We start from the raw sequence: 16,332 nt of genomic DNA, 5'->3' as shown, positions 1-16,332 counted from the left end.
TGTAATGTACAGGTTAATTCCCTTCAGGTTTACCACTCTTTCACCACATAAAACCAGAGGCAGAATATGTCCATCTTTCATCCATTCTCTGCTTTTCTCTGCTCCCTCCACTCGTTTTCTGGTTCCCTCAGCCACCCCCTGAGGTCTATCCTAGTGGGAGGAGGGCCAGAGGGCTTCCAGGGTGGGGAGATGAGGTAAGGGTCCCCCACCTTCAGTCACACAACACCCACCCACCGACTCCAACATTAGGTCCCAACATCATCATCTTTGGTTGAGTGGTCGACACTTTGGTGTGTCTGAGACGAACAGAGGGGCGACGCCATAGATGGAAGAAGGTCCAGAGAAGAGGGGGGGGGGGGGGGGGGGTTGGGGGGGTGGAGGGGGCAAAGGGGGGGCTAAAGTCTATGAGACGATAGTAAACAGAAAGCGATGCATGACAACGATACGTGAAGCTATGCGAGGTGAAGATACGTGACAGTTACACACAAGAACAAAGGGGGTGGTCAAAGCAGGGTGAATCTATGCAGCCAAAATATGTGATCACAGTCACACAGTCCTACATATGATGTAATGAATAGACAGACACCCTTATTACTCCACGAATGATGAGGTCTTAGTGTTAGTGACAGAGGAGAGGAGAGGAGAGATGGGGTGTGAATGCAGGTGATTCAAAGACACATTGGCGGACGGAAGGAAGAGTGGTTTGGGAAAAGGTTGTGGGTGCAACCATGGATGGGAAAGGAAGATGTGAGGTGTGAGGAACAGGAAGTAAGGGAGAGTGAGGAAGAGGAGGAGGAGAGGGAGAGCATAGGGGCAGTGTCTGTCTCCACCAAAGGGGAGTGGGAGGGTTGAGGGCTCTTGTGTGGATGTACTGTATGTCGTCATTGTCTTCGTCTTCGTCTTGACCGTTGTCGTCGTCGTCGTCATCATCATCATCATCTGGAGAATGATAGCAGGCAGGACCAGACAGCAAAGGTCGCCCATGTCGTCAAGGGGCCTGGGCGACAGGCAGGTGCATTTCCCAAGAGAACAGCTGTGACAGACACACACAACACACACACACACACACACACACACACACATACACACACAGAGATACACACAACGCACACACAAGGCAAAAGAGAATCAGAAAAAAGTTCACAGTTTGCCTCTTGGACAATTTCTTAACACAATTTAAAAAAAACAAAACAAAACAAAAAAAACAACAGAGGAAACACTTCAAACCACATATAGATAACCAGATCACTTGCAATCCCCAAGTGGTTTCAGTCCTTCTCTGACAACGAGCTCCGTCAGTCATTCAAGTCAGTCAGCGCAGTCATGTCTTATTAGTTTTCTCCCGTGCTCCAGGACAGCTTCCTGACCGTGTAATCCACACATAAATAAACGGGCCAAAACAACTTGCTTTGTGTGACCCCATGGGTAGGAATCTGACTCCTTTTTTCCCACCATTTTTCCTTGTGTAGATACTCAGCTGGGGAAAAGGCTGCGGAAAGGCTGCTTCAGAGAATGAAAGAAAGAAAAAGAAAAAAAGAAAAAGAAGAGGGGGAAAAAAACGAGGAAAAACGAGGGCTGAGGGAGGGTGCGTGGGAGGTGCCAACTGAAGCCGCTTGCCTCGTGCGGATTCTGTGATGGGCCCTCGCCAGAGCGTGGAGATCAGATTCAGGCAACGAGGGGGTTGCTATTGATGTCATCATCAGACGACTGTCGAGCAAGGTGTGAATTCTAGTTCAGGCTAGGCTCAAATCAAAGGCGCTAACTAAGACAAAGTGACAACACGGGGGATGAATCGGTTGGAGAAAGGGCCAATTATGATGGATTATGTTTCAGCTTGCTGTGCTAAGTGAATTGTTGGTCTATTAGTCATGGCATCTTTTGAGGAGAACAAGAAAATTCATTCAGGAATTTATATGTATGGATGTTTAACACACACACATGCACGCACGCACACACACACACACACAAACAGAAACAAACACACCGACACACTCAAAGAGAGAGAGAGAGAGAGAGAGAATGAGAGAAAGATAAGAACAGAGATGTATATATACACACACACATACACACACACACACACAGTGATCCTGTGATTGCATATCCTGACCAATTTTAATAAATAAAAAGCAGGTATTGTGTTTAGAATAATCAATATGAATTCATGAGATACTCTAGCCAGCAAAAAAATCAATGTGTATATAATAGACCTTTTATTCGTCCTATTCATAAGAAAAGCACCCTCTCAAGGATGTCTCTTTTCAAGGTCTTTTTGGGGTGGTGAGAGATTTGGGATTGGGTATGGGAGAATTCAGAAATTGCAGCTGTTTGTGTATATGTGTGTCTGTGTGTGTGTGTGTGTGTGTGTGTGTGTGTGTGTGTGTGTGTGTGTGTGTATGTGTGTGTGTTCTATTCCAAGTATCATATGCTGACCTAGTCTGGATTTGTGCTTTGTACCACAAATGTATAACCCAAACAGTTCATAACTTTCCATAATAGAACACATCTGTCAGCAGCTGTGCAGGTTATAGAAAAATGCCCCCCCCACTCTCCCTTTTATAACTTGCCTCCACCTCCTGTGTCTCCTCGACCACAATGTCCTCTCCCCCTAAAATCCCTCCACACACACACACACACACACACACACACACACACACACACACACACACACACACACACCAGCACAAACACACAGACAGACACACTTTAAGTCTGTTCTCAGTCTGGTAGTGATTTATGATCTCAGAAAAAAAAACTTGTGGCACATCCCAGCACACATACAGTACTCATCACTCATACACTAGCAATGGTATGGCACTGCCAAAACAGAAGGGAAGGGAAGAGAAGGGAAGGGAAGAGAAGAGAAAAGAAGGGAAGAGAAGAGAGGAGAAGAGATGGAGTGACAACGTGTGGTAAAGGACAGCAGAGACACAGAGAAGTAAAAGAGACAAGCGGGAGGTAGAGGAGACAGGAACGGAACAGAGAAGACCGGAGGACGACAGGTGAGAGGAGATAAGCGGAGGAGAAGAATACAGCGGAGAAGTCCGAGAGAGATCAGAGTCAGAGGAGAAGAAAAGAGGAGGATGAGAGGATGAGAGGACAGGAGATAGGAGAAGAGAGGAGAAAGGGCAAAAAAGAGAGAGGGAGAACAGGAAAGCAAGTGGAGAGTAAGTGAGGGAGACAAAATGTGTGGAGGAGTGGACAGCAGAGGACAGCGTGAGGCAGAAAAATGAGAGAGGAGGAGGACGGGGAGGAGAAAAGAGGAGAGCAGGTGATCCATCTCATGCAGCTGGGCGCTCGCTGCATCCACTTCCTCAGAGAGCGCACAGAGAGGAACCCCATGGGAGCAAAGCCTCGCTCTCCCTCCCTCCCCCTCTCACATTCTCCCTCTCTCATTCTCTCTACCTCTCTCTCATTCTCCCTCCTTCACTCTTATTCCCTCGCTTTCTTCTTTTACCCTCTCTCTCTCTCTCATTCTCCCTCTCCCTCCCTTACAGCCATATTACACAAATACACACACACATTCACACACACACACACGCGCGTGCCCGCGCACACGCGCACGCACACACACACAAAAACACAGGAGATGAATGTTCTTTGAACACTACAAGGAGGGTAGATATGAATGATTCACAGTTCATAATGATTGATCCCTGCTGGTGCCCCCCTCCCCTCTCTCACTCTCTCTCTCTCTCTCTCTCTCTCTCTCTCTCACACACACACACACGTTCAGCTTTTTTAATAATACTGCAAATTTAATAGCCATAAAATAACTAAATGCCTTTGCGTAACGAGGCTGAAATGAGACACATAAAGTGCTCCACCACGGCCTTGTGGTGTAAGCACATTTCATTATTTACAATAAAAACATCTCAAAGGTCCCAAACAACGAAACAACCCAGATGGACTCTTTGGAGAGCCGTGGATGTGGAGGATGAGCCAGGGAAGCTGTGAAGTGCAGTCTCGACAGTGAGCACTGAGCGCCTGCTCCTAGTGCCTCACACTCCCACTGCTGCATTGCCGCTAGCACTGGCATGTTCACCAGCTTTCTGTGCTTCAAACCACTGCATTGCTACATGACCCTGTGTGTGTATGTTTGTGTGTGTGTATGTGTGTGGGTATGTTTGTCTGTGTGTGTGTGTGTGTGTGTACATGTGTATTTATCTCCACTAGGAGTGTATAATGCCTTTACATATGTGTGTGTATGTGTGTGTGTGTGTGTGTGTGTGTGCACATGTGTATGCATCTTCACTAGTGTATAATGCCTTTACATATGTGTGAGTGTGTGTGTGTGTGTGTGTGTGTGTGTGTTTGCACATGTGTATGAATCTTCACTAGGAGTGTATAATGCCTTTACAAATGTGTGAGTGAGTGTGTGTGTGTTTGTGTGAGAGAGAGTGTGTACACACACCCACACACGCCGTGCCACATACGAAACCGGCAGATGCCAATTTCACCTGCAATCTCAGGCAATAATTACCCATCTGTGTCATCTGCCTGCCTCCCGACGGCAAGCGCACACAAGCACACACAGCGCTTCCTGTTTATTGGAGCATCAATAATTTAGCGTCAACTTAAGGATCCCCTCCACCACCACCAGCACCCCCCACCCCCCTCCCTCCAGCATTCCAGTTTTGTTTTGCTGCCGAGCTGTTTGGGAGGTAAAGGCTCATGGTAAATATTTGATGAGGACCCAGGCACTGGATGTTGGGTCATTTTCTGGAATTCTCTTTAAAGGTGCTCATGGAACCAATTAATGGGGTGAATGTGCAGAGGGGAAGAGGAGAAGAGAAAAGAGGAGAGGAAAGGAGATGAGAAGAGAGGGGAGGAGAAGAGAGGAGAGAAGAGGAGAGGGCAGGAGAAGAGAGTAGAGGAGGAGAGGAGAGGAGAAGAGAGGAGGCCTAGAGTGTGAGGGTGACCCCAAAGCGTTCATTATGGTCTAGACCTCCAGGTCAATTTGTTAGTTAGCATCTAGCTGCTCCAACAAGAAAGTAAGAGCCGGGTGTGTGTGTTTTTCTTGGGTGAACACTTTTAATGTTATTTATGTTGTGGGTTTGGGCTCTTCCTGCCATATAATTCTGCAAATTGGGGCTATCCAACAGCACACTAATGAACGAAGGCATCCCCTTTGTATAGTAGTTACTGTGCTAGCAGCAGGGGGGAAATCCCACTTGACTGTAAAGTGCTTTTTGTCATGGGTGAGCAGAATTACTGTAGACTACTACTACAGGAGAAAGGGGCTTTCTTCTCAACCTCATGCAGATGCTGCAAATCTGTAAGCTAAAACAACTCCCACAGACTAAACAGATTTCTACGGATTGTTATGGCTTTATGAACTGAATTGGACTGAAAAAGAGAGAGAAAGAAGGAGAGAGAGAGAGACTCTGAGGCCACTGATAAGGTGGGGTATTGGTAGAGGACTGTGAAGTGTGTTTGTGTCTGTGTGTGTGTGTGTGTGTGTGTGTGTGTGTGTGTGTGTGTGTGAGAGAGAGAGAGAGAGAGAGAGAGAGAGAGAGAGACTCTGAGGCCACTGATAAGGTGGGGTATTGGTAGAGGACTGTGAAGTGTGTGTGTGTGTGTGTGTGCAGGATTACTGTATGACAAGGCCAGAGGGACAAGGGCTGCTGCTATGGTCTGAACCTGCCCACTGACAGCCGAATGCCTGACTCTTTGATGATACTGCCTGCCTGAGTAGACTGTTAGTTCCACACACCGCTGGTCTGAGGTCAGTGTGGGGGTTTATTACTCTCCACCTTTACCTGAGTTATAGCTCCCGTAGCAACTTAGCATCTTCTCCAAAGAGAGCTAAAACAGCGAACATGAGAGGTTTATGAGCAGGAGTAAAAACGTTGGTCTCTATTCAGTTGGCTCTACTGGAGTACAAATTCCCCACTTCAGTGGCTAACAATCATCTGTGGTCAAGAGCAGGGCAGACATTTATTCTACAAGCTACATTGTGTAAAGAACAATTTATGCGTGAGCATAGAGCGGTGATTGCTGTAAGCCCACAAAAGACTGGAGAGTTATTTCCAGTGGCAGACAGAAGAAGAGGCTATTTGTTCAGAGAGGAGCATATTCATGGTATTGCTGGCATTGGCAGTATTCATGGCATTCATGGCAAGGCCATAGAGGCATACAGTAGGATGGCTCGGAGGCTGGTTGGCTGCCCGTCTGCTAGAGCGAGGCTGGCACCGGGCCCTTTCCTGTCCCTGTGCCCACCGCGTTGAGCCTAGGAGGAGGACCCTTCCCCTCATGCTGCCACCGGAGTCTCCCAGCGGGCGCGGAGGGATCAGCGTGTGCCAAGCGCGTGCCAAGCCTCGCGCCAGGGAGCCGTGCCTGCGGCTCGCGGTCCAGCTGCCTCCACAGCTTCCAGGCGGGCTTATGTATACACACACACACACACACACACACACACACACACACACACGTATACACACACACACACACACATATACACACACACACACACACACTCTCTCTTTCTCTCTCATACACATACACACACACACGTACACATACATACACACAAACACACTCTCTCTCTCTCTCTCGCTCATACACACACACACACTTCCCTTCTCTCACTCTGTTCCCGTTCTCTGTGTATCACTCTCTTCCCCCTCTCCATCTCGCCCCTTTTCCTCTCTCTCTCATACATTCATACATCGATGCTCATTTGGATTGCAAAGCAGATGGTACGAAAGGAATAACAAACATGATACAACAATAAATAGATTCCTGACAGAAGTGTGCATATGTACCTCTTAAATCCGCTTTCTCGATAACTACATAGCCTATTTAATATCGAAATTGATATATAGGATGAGATTTTCCCTCACCATCTGTTTGTCTTTCATATATCAGATATTTCCATTAGGTTTACATTTACTATACAATACACAAATAGGAACAACACTTCCATCATATTATGTGTGCATTCCTTCCACCTGCAGCAAATCTGCAATTTTAACACACACTGACCTTCCCTAAACTGTTCCATACATTCTGTTTATCGCATTAGTCTGTTCCCTGTGAATGTTCAAAATGTTTTATTATCTATTATCATCAACATGTGATGCAGGCGGCATGGCCAGCTGCCAAAGTCGGAAATCTCAGCGTGAGACGTATCAGTCTTAATTGGAAAATGCCCTCATTGACAATGTGAGTCCGTAAAATTGCCTGCAAAAGTGGTTGGCAAAGACCCTGTTTGATTTGTAAATGTCTGCAAAACAGATGTTGACACATTTTAGAAGTATTTATGCTATAGTTATAAACAAATTCAAGCTGAAATTATTAACTGAATATCTAGGAATTCTCTCATTCAACCTTACATGGCTGATTTGTTTCAATGTTTCAAGGCTTTTTTAGCTACTTTACATTTTCACTTATTTATTTTTTTGTTGGAAATTACAATTTATAACAAACTTGATTAAACGGATGGTTCTAACAGCTCCTGGCTTCGCATCGGCTTATGCATTTTTCAAAATTCCAAAGGTCAGATATCAATAGGCAATATCCCAGTCCACTCCTGTAGGCATGGTTTGGTGCTGGTGTAGCCCGGACATCTCACATTAGCAATTGTAATTCCTTTTGCCTATATGGCTTCAAACAGGTGCGCCTATTAATGTGCTATAGAAATATTCCTTTTCAGAAAGGTTCAGAAGGAAATAGTGAAAGCTTAAGTATGCTCGGAGATGTCCGAGTCTTTCCTCATATCTTAGTTTTCCAGGGGGAATGGCGTATCCCTTATTAAAATTCACTGCATTACGCATTTGGGATTCTAATGTATTATGCCTATAGAGCTCTGCCCAGGTGTTTGTATTCATAAAATATGGAACTTTCTTTTCTACACAGTGGTGATCATAAGGTAGTAGTATAAAGCACAGTATATGGTGATGGTGCAGCCTTTTACATAGCTGTTTACAACAGTGTTTTATATTGCTCACTTTTACGCATAATAAGTTTGGTCAGCCAATTCTTCTTCAGGAGTGGTAAAAGGTAGTGAAATTATTCAACTGTGGTAGGTTGATAGTGGAAGTTCATGGTGAAAGAAAGGTTCATAATCAAATAAAACCAGCAAAAGTTTCCTATTTGTCATTTTATTCTACTACTTTTTACACAGTTTTTGTTTTGGTAAACAATGCTATGATGTCTGTCATACCTTTGCATTGATGTAGACTTTTCTACAGTTCTGTGGCGTTCAAAATGGCTCATAATGTTGTGAATGAGAATGAGAAATGGTCTTAATACAGTTGTGTTGGCTACACTGCCAATGTTGCGGGGACGCAATCATTATTTCAGTATCTCTCTCTCTACCCCCCCATTGTATTCCCTCTCTTTACCTTTCTCATGCCTTCCTTTTTGTTGTGTGCCCTGTGCAGTACAACAAACAGTGTTACTACACAACCCTGTTAGAGATTGCCCATGTTAGTGTGATGCTGAGTTTCAAACCCATTGTGGACTGTGGTGCATACACATATTAGGGCTAATAAAGGAGTTATTAAGATGTTGGACACTCACTCACAATGAGACTGATTAAGGGCAGAACCCACCTGTGTTGGACCCAGAGTTGTCCTGTTTGCATTTCCCCTTGGTGACGGACACGTCGTCAATGGCGATGTCCCCCTCGTAGCCCTCTCCTCTTATGCCCTCAAACACCACCTGTGAAAAGCAGAAGACAACCACTATCACACAAAGAGGATTTCCTTTCATTGCATTTAAGCTTTGAGAATCACCTATTGCTGTGTTTGTGTCACATCTCTCACCCTTCCTTTTTGAGCTTACTTGGAATACAGCAGTTTTGTTGTGTGCAGTAATCCATGTTACTGGATTATTCACCACAAAGGTCAATATATTTGACAGCAGTGAATAATGAAATAGTATACATATACAGGTGTACACAGGAGAAGGCCTTGCATGCCACGTGTGTATGTGTGTATGTTGTGTGTGTTTTAATCAGGCCACGAGTAGGTTTGATCCCTTTGCGCTGGGAAAGGGCCCGCCCACTCTGACTGACAGGTTAATTTGTCTGGAAGCGGCGCCATCTGAGCTCCTGCGGCCCAGAGCTCATCAGACGGAGGCCATATTCAAACCTCACCAACGCACACGGCACAAACAATAACCTGGTGTGTGTACGGCGTGGCACGCGTGCCGACGCACACCTAATGAACCAAGGTGGAGGGGGACAAAGCACATTTAATTCAGCCTCTAACTCATTTCACAACACCGCAAAGCACTGACAAGAACACACTGTGCTTGCTGCTTGCATTTACAATTTACAAAAGGGATGTGTTTAACTGTTGTTCGCTGTTCGGTGAATTTGAGACATTTGATTGGCTAAATGCTTTTGGAAATGCTTTGAGGAGCCAGCATTGAAGTGGATTTAACTTCAGCTTCAATGGGCCTCAATGTCTACACCGGCCATGTTTCTATCAAAGAGGTTGTACGGCAGAGTTTACTCTGAGAATGATTAAATCCAGAAGCATGTAGCTTGGCCTATGCAAGGTTTGAATTTAGAAGGGAAATTCAAAGACCACAGCTTATTCCTATTTGCCTGACCAATCACAAGCCACTACTCTTTTGATCAACCTAATCTTAGATTCATTTAGCCTCATATGCAAAGAGCTTTTCACAACCTCATAAACTACAGTACATTTTCAATTTTCAAAGAAATCCATAAGCAAATACACACACATCATCACATAGTTGGATGACTTTATGACTAGTGTATCAGTAGGTAAGGAAACACTTGCCAGGTGATAACAGGTAGACTAGGCATGTTTGCACTGAGCAGACACTGCAGTCTTGCAGTTCAACCACCAGGAGGAGTTTGAGGTCAAAGGTCGACTGAGCTACCTCAGGGGACCAGACGCTAGGGACTCACTTCTTTTGACCCATTCCTGTCCTGCTATGAACACCTGTTCCATTTGCTAACAGTGTAGAGCAGAGAAAACACTTATACTCACCCCCACCACATACACACCTGCCACATACACACACACATACACACACACACACACACACACACACACACATACACACACACACACACACACACACACACACATGCATATGCACTCTCCTCTCTCTTTCCCTCTCTATTTCTCTCCTCTCTGTATGTCTGGCTAACAGTGCGTGGGCAGCTGTGCGTGCTGTGCAGAGCGACTCCTTTTGAATAAAAAAACAGTGGCAGAAGAGAGAGAGAGAGAGAGAGAGAGAGAGAGAGAGAGAGAGAGAGAGAGAGAGAGAGAGAGAGAGAGAGAAGTGAAGGGCCCAGGACCCGGAGGTGAAAGGCCGAGTGTGCTGCAGCTTTCTAATGGGGATCGCTGCTCGGCCCGGTCATCTTGGCCAGGTCATCTCGGCCAGAGAGGTGGGCTAATTTGATTTGTCGGGCAGCGCGACTGTTCAAAAGAGGGCGAGGAGTTTACTCGCCCCCACATACACGCACGCACTCACGCACGCACGCACACACACACACACACACACATGCACGCACACACACACACTCGAGGGACACGCTCCACTCTGCTCTCTAGGCTAATTGGCAGCGAGGTCGTGGCAGCTGGGCGGGCAGCGGATCACAGCCGTGTCAAACAGCGCCCGGTAATGATGCCCGCGTGTATCATATGCACCAAACTAACACACACACACTCACACATGACACATCCGGCGCACACACACACGTGCACACACCCCACAGAACACATACATACATATTCTGTACACACATATATATATGCACACTCAAGCATGACCCAGGTGGCGCACACACACATGCAGACACACCGCAGCACACATACACACAGATACATAAGCACAGATACGCACACTCACACATGATTCAGGCAGCCCACACACATACACAAACGCACACACACATGTATAGATGTCCCACGGCATCCATACATACATACATGCATACATACTGTACATACACACAGATATATATGCACAATCACACAACGTGGCACACACACAAGCACAAGCACCACAACGCACATACATATACATACATACATACATATAGACATACAACATGAGACACATAAATAACACACACAAACACGCACACGCACGCACACACTCACTCAAGAATTCAACTACATCATTATCCACACAGAGAAGAACTTACTCATACTCAATCACACACCCACTCACGCTCCCATTAAAATTCACAGGCATACAACCACACTCACTCTCTTAGTCTTGCAAACACATTCCCTATGTTTTTCTGTGAAGTTTCCAGCTCATCGACATCAGTGTTTATCAGACACAAACACAAGCACACATACAAACAAACAAACAAATGCAAACATACACAAACACACACACACACACACACATACACACACACACACACACACACACATCTCATTCAGTTCTGCACAGGCTGTGCTGTATTCCAGAGGGCCAGTTCTGTTCTATCAACACCTCTGCAGCTGGATAACAGGCTCCTGAAACACCTGAGATAGGGTCTAAACAAATTAAACTATTAAAAGCTCTGTCTGAGTTGATTTGGACAACGTGTGCATGTGTGTGTGTTTATGCTTGTGTGTGTGTGTGTGTGTGTGTGTGTGTGTGTGTGTGTGCATATGAGTGTGACTGGTTATTTGTTTGTGTGTTCATGTGTGTGAGATTGTGTGTGCCTGTGCACATGTTTATCTCTAAAGCATTTGTGTGACAGTGAGGCCCACATCCGCATTGCCTGAGTGTGGTCTGCTCTCAGGGGACAGCGGACGCGTTAATAGCTTTGAGCCCACTCCACTCACACACACACACACACGCACAGGGGCAGGTAGCCACTCTTAAAAAGCCTGCACTCTCATGGGTGTGTGTGTGTGTGTGTGTGTGTGTGTGTGTGTGTGTGTGTGTGTGGGTGTGTGTATGTGTGAGTGTGTTTAAATGGCTGTGTCCACAACGTGGATACTCAAGTGAATAGGTGTTGTTGAGGAGGAGTGTGCGTCATATCCTTTCTCCCATCAAGCTTCTAAAAACCTGTTTGACTCCCTGATGAAGGCTTGTTTGCCGAAACGCATCTGAGTTTTTTTTAAAGGTTTAAATGTAACCAAGCCAACAAAATAAAGGCTTTTTAACCGTTGACAATTGAGAGTGCCTTGGAATCCCCTGTTTTTTTTCTTCTAAACACCTGATTGCCATGTGCATTTGGAAAAAGAAGAAAAAAAGACGGACCATTTGAGAGAGAGAGTGAGAGAGCAAGAGAAAGGAGGTGTAGAGAAGGGGTGGATGAGCACTGGGAGGTGAAAGGAGTTGGTGGATGAATAACAAGATGAAAAAAAAAAACAGAAAGTAGAGTGAGTGAAAGAGGAGCGCCAGAGGTACAGAGAGATGAGAAAGAAAGAGAGAGAGAGAGAGAGAGAGAGAGAGAGAGAGAGAATAAGGGCATAGCTGTGTGAGGAAGAAAAGGAGAGAAAAACACAGAGTGCAGAGGAGAAAGAGGAGGGGTGAGGGACTTAATTACTGGCCCCTTCTCACTTAATCTACCTGCTCTACGCTTTCAAAGTGCATGGCTGCACAACACTATACCTGTCCCCTATGTGTTGTACTAGCAAGATATCCTGGCGCTCTCTGTCTCTCTCTATCTGTCTCTCTCTATGTGTGTGTGTGTGTGTGTGTGTGTGTGTGTGTGTCTGTGTGTGTGTGTATGTGTTTGTGTGTGTATGTGTGTGTCTGTGTGTGTGTGTATGTGTTTGTGTGTGTATGTGTGTGTGTGTGTGTGTGTGTGTGTGAAATTAACCGTCAGAGCAGAGTAAGAAGGGAAAAAAGAATCGGTGTGAACAACAAGCACTCTAGACAATGCAGTGAGTAGACAGGAGGACAGGTTAATGGGCTTGCGTGCTCTAAATGAAGAGAGAGAGAGAGAGAGAGAAGATACACACATGCATGCGCACACACACACACACACACACACACACACACACACACACAAACACACACACACACACACACACAGTGTGAGTGCTGATAAAAAAACAAACTTGAGTCATAATTGGCAGTGTGTTAAACAGACACACGCATCACTGTTCTGATCAGTTGGGTTTCCGTTTGATTGGAAAAAAAGAACATTGCAAGCTAAGAAAGGCAGACAGGATGTATGAGCAATGGAGGGAAGGAAGTTAGCGAAGCAACCAAATTAAGAAACTACGTAAGCGAGGCGAGAGAGAGAGAGGGAGAGAGAGAGAGATAGAGAGAGAGAAAGAAAAATACATCTTGCAGAAAAATACATCTCGCAGGAAAGTACGCAAAGGATGAGCCAAGGGGTGTAGACAGTCAATAATGGAGCGACGACAAAATGGACCGGTGCATACAGAAGCGAGTCAAACGCGTTTGGAATACGGAGTGGTTGGCACAGGGACACTGGTGGAGATGGGGTGTTGTTTTTGTCAGCGGGGCTTGTACCCTCTCAGGGCTGCCGCTGATCTCGCACCATACCCCAGGCATAATCGCCCGGAGGATGCGCCTTTGATGTCCCTGAAAACGGCATTGGTACGCCTCACCAGCCTCCTCCGCACGGCACCACACTGCTCCGCATCGCAACGCTCCGCACCGCACTGACTCGACTCGGCTCAAACCTACCCCCGTGTTCAGTGTGCGGTACCGTGCCGGGCGCGTGGCGGTGCGTGTGCCAGTGCCGGTGGAAGGCAGCGGAGACGCGGTGCTCGAAGTGGCTCGCGGCGTGCCTGACTGACAACACGGCAAACCAAGACAGCACCACACAGACAGCTGGTGGGTAACCGCCCAGGGGCAAGACTCCCCGCAAGCTGTTTATGATTTAAACATTGGCTGGCCCCGTTTCTAAGGCACACAATGCAACCTCTGGAAACCATGTTCTACACAAACAAAAAAGCCTTTCTACTTCGTTCGTCTACAAGGCTTGGGGACCTTAAGGTCACAAACTGGGGACCATCATTCTAGTTATACATTAACATTGACTTTGATGAAGACCGCACTACTGCACTACACGTTTCAAGACGGGAATAACTGCAGCAGCAGCTGCTGTTGGCTACCACATACTATTATAAGAATTCAAAAAGTCAAGAGCAAGAACACTGATTTGCTGGTATAAGCTTCTCTGTTTCCCCCCTTATGGTGGAGATGGTACCTGATCTGCATACTAACTCCCCACTGCTGTGGCAGTTATGTTTTTCCCATTGTCAGTAAAAGTAGCACACATACTCGTAGGAAGAAATTACTGCTACCACCTGGCACGTCGTAAATATCTATGTTTTGCACCAAGGCCCACTAACTGAACTCACATGCTGGAGACATTTGCACAGCATTAACAAAAAAAACCCAACAACAACCTACTCTTGTGCAATTGAAAAGTTTACAGCTGAATGCAAAAAACAACAGTCCCCCATGGGAATACCTCTTTTGACATCACCTTTCTTTCATCTGTCTGCTAGACAACTTCTGAGCCACGCATCTTACGAAAGAAAGCAATTAAAGTAAATTTGAGATCCTCAGTGCCAAGCAGGTGGCAATTTAGAAGTGCCGTAAAAAAACCGAACAACCGTTAAACGAGCGCCACGTGCAATGCCAACTGGCGCCCGACGTTGGGCACACATGCTAATGTATGTCAGGGACAGGGAGGTAGTGCTCAAAAAGCGTGGCAGACAGTGAGATGCTTGGCAAAGCCGCCAGGCCATCTGAGTTTTGGTCAAGGGAAAGCCGCTTTTAAAAATAGATGATGCACATTTCACCCTAGAAGCTTCACACAAACAGACAGGGACGGCTTTGAGCCCTGCAAACAATCCCTTCACATTTCAAACAGTGACACAAAACAGTGAAGCTACTGCTTCAACACTGATTCTGAATTCCGAATCTGTTCATATATGGAACAGATATTCGGACATCATGATTCTATGGAAATTATGAATGTATACGCAACCGTACAGGCGTAAAGAAAGATTTTGTGGACAGTTAACTGACTGCTGAGCCAACTTTAAATGAACTGTGCAGTGATTAGATGAAACTCCCAGGCCCAGCCTTGGATCTACTTGAGGGAGCCTTCTACCCCAGCCTGGAGCTACCCAGGGAGAGGATATGACTGAATTCTCTCCTCGCACACGGACTGTTTGTGCTTGTGTGGGAAAGAAACATTACCTCTCATTTTTACTAAATCGTAAGCCCACCGAGCCGATCGATGGACCAATGAGGATGAGAAAGCCGGGACGAAGAAGAGGAGGATGAGGAGGAGCAAGAGGAGGAAGGAGAAGAAAAAGAATGGGAAAGGTTGAAAAAAGCAAGCCAGCTGAATTGGAAGAAGAGTAGAGAGAGAGAGAGAGAGAGAGAGAGAGAGAGAGAGAGAGAGAGAGAGAGAGAGAGAGAGCAGTGGCCTTCTGTTCAGGTAATGCTTTGCATTTGGAGAAGCTGCTTCAGTCGTTAGCATTGACTGATGTGAGTAGAGAATCAAAACAGGGAAGAAAGGAAACCCAGACTGGGAACGAGGAGCACTATCTCAACTCCCTGGGCCTTAACCACTCCACCACTTCTTAAATCTTTTACTATTCAGTGCACTTATTGAAAACACGCCCGAGATTACAGAGGCAGAAATGAGAGGAGATAAATAGCTTTTTCTCATCTGGCTGCAAATAATTTTGTTGAAAAGCACAGAAATGGAGATAACAGAAATGAAGAGAAGAAGGGTAAAGCGGCGATAAGCCAAAGAGAGAGGGATAGAGAGAGAATAAAAGGGAGGGGGAAAGAGAGATGGAGAGAGAAAAGAGACTAGGAAAGATGGAGTGCTAGGTAATATGGATGGTGTAATCTATCCTAATGAGTTTTCCTCTTCTGTAAAATGAATTTAGGGGGTATGTGACAACAATGCCTGAATGACATAACAACTCTTGCATGACCCACCTCCCTTCTAGCAATTTGATGCAGCAATTCACAAATTACGTGCATAGTGGAACAAGTCTGTACAACACTCCGGGTCTCTGTCTAATACAGATGTATTCTGCACACTTGTCACTAATGCACTAAAAGCCTAGCCAGTTAAGGCACCTACTTAATGACTTTCTCGAAACAGCAATGGCTGAGAAGCAGCCTACCCAACAGTAAATGAAAGGCATTAATGACAAACTGTGGAAATATGTAAAGTACTCACCTACCTGTGCACTGGTTAATTTACTGTTAAGTGCCACATGGAGACCCATACTGCTTTCTATCTCCGGAAGACAGGCTTTTTTCACCCCAAAAACATGAGTATTCCACAATAGAGTGTTAAAAGTGTGTGAGGTGGAAATATATTGTGTACATGTTGTTGCTATATGTTATATTTAGCTAAATAGCTAGCTCCCTGACTCTGTTAAG

At 45.8% G+C, this 16,332-nt stretch overlaps 1 protein-coding gene across 2 annotated transcripts in view; it reads right to left on the bottom strand.

Annotated features, from left to right (window-relative positions):
* Positions 1–389: 389 nt before the first annotated feature.
* LOC121692689 (MAM domain-containing glycosylphosphatidylinositol anchor protein 1) overlaps positions 390–16,332 on the bottom strand; it is a 182,844-nt gene continuing 166,901 nt past the window's right edge. For both annotated transcript variants that reach the window (XM_042071495.1, XM_042071496.1), the window contains 2 exons: positions 8,553–8,661; positions 390–1,033 (listed from right to left, as the gene is read on the bottom strand). In XM_042071495.1, coding sequence (XP_041927429.1) covers positions 936–1,033; positions 8,553–8,661 — 207 coding nt within the window. In that variant the 3' untranslated portion in view covers positions 390–935. The remainder of the gene's footprint in view (positions 1,034–8,552; positions 8,662–16,332) is intronic.

This window comes from Alosa sapidissima, chromosome 19 (assembly GCF_018492685.1).
Source record: "Alosa sapidissima isolate fAloSap1 chromosome 19, fAloSap1.pri, whole genome shotgun sequence".
Classification (NCBI taxonomy): domain Eukaryota; kingdom Metazoa; phylum Chordata; class Actinopteri; order Clupeiformes; family Clupeidae; genus Alosa; species Alosa sapidissima.
This window is presented reverse-complemented; position numbering and strand designations above follow the sequence as displayed.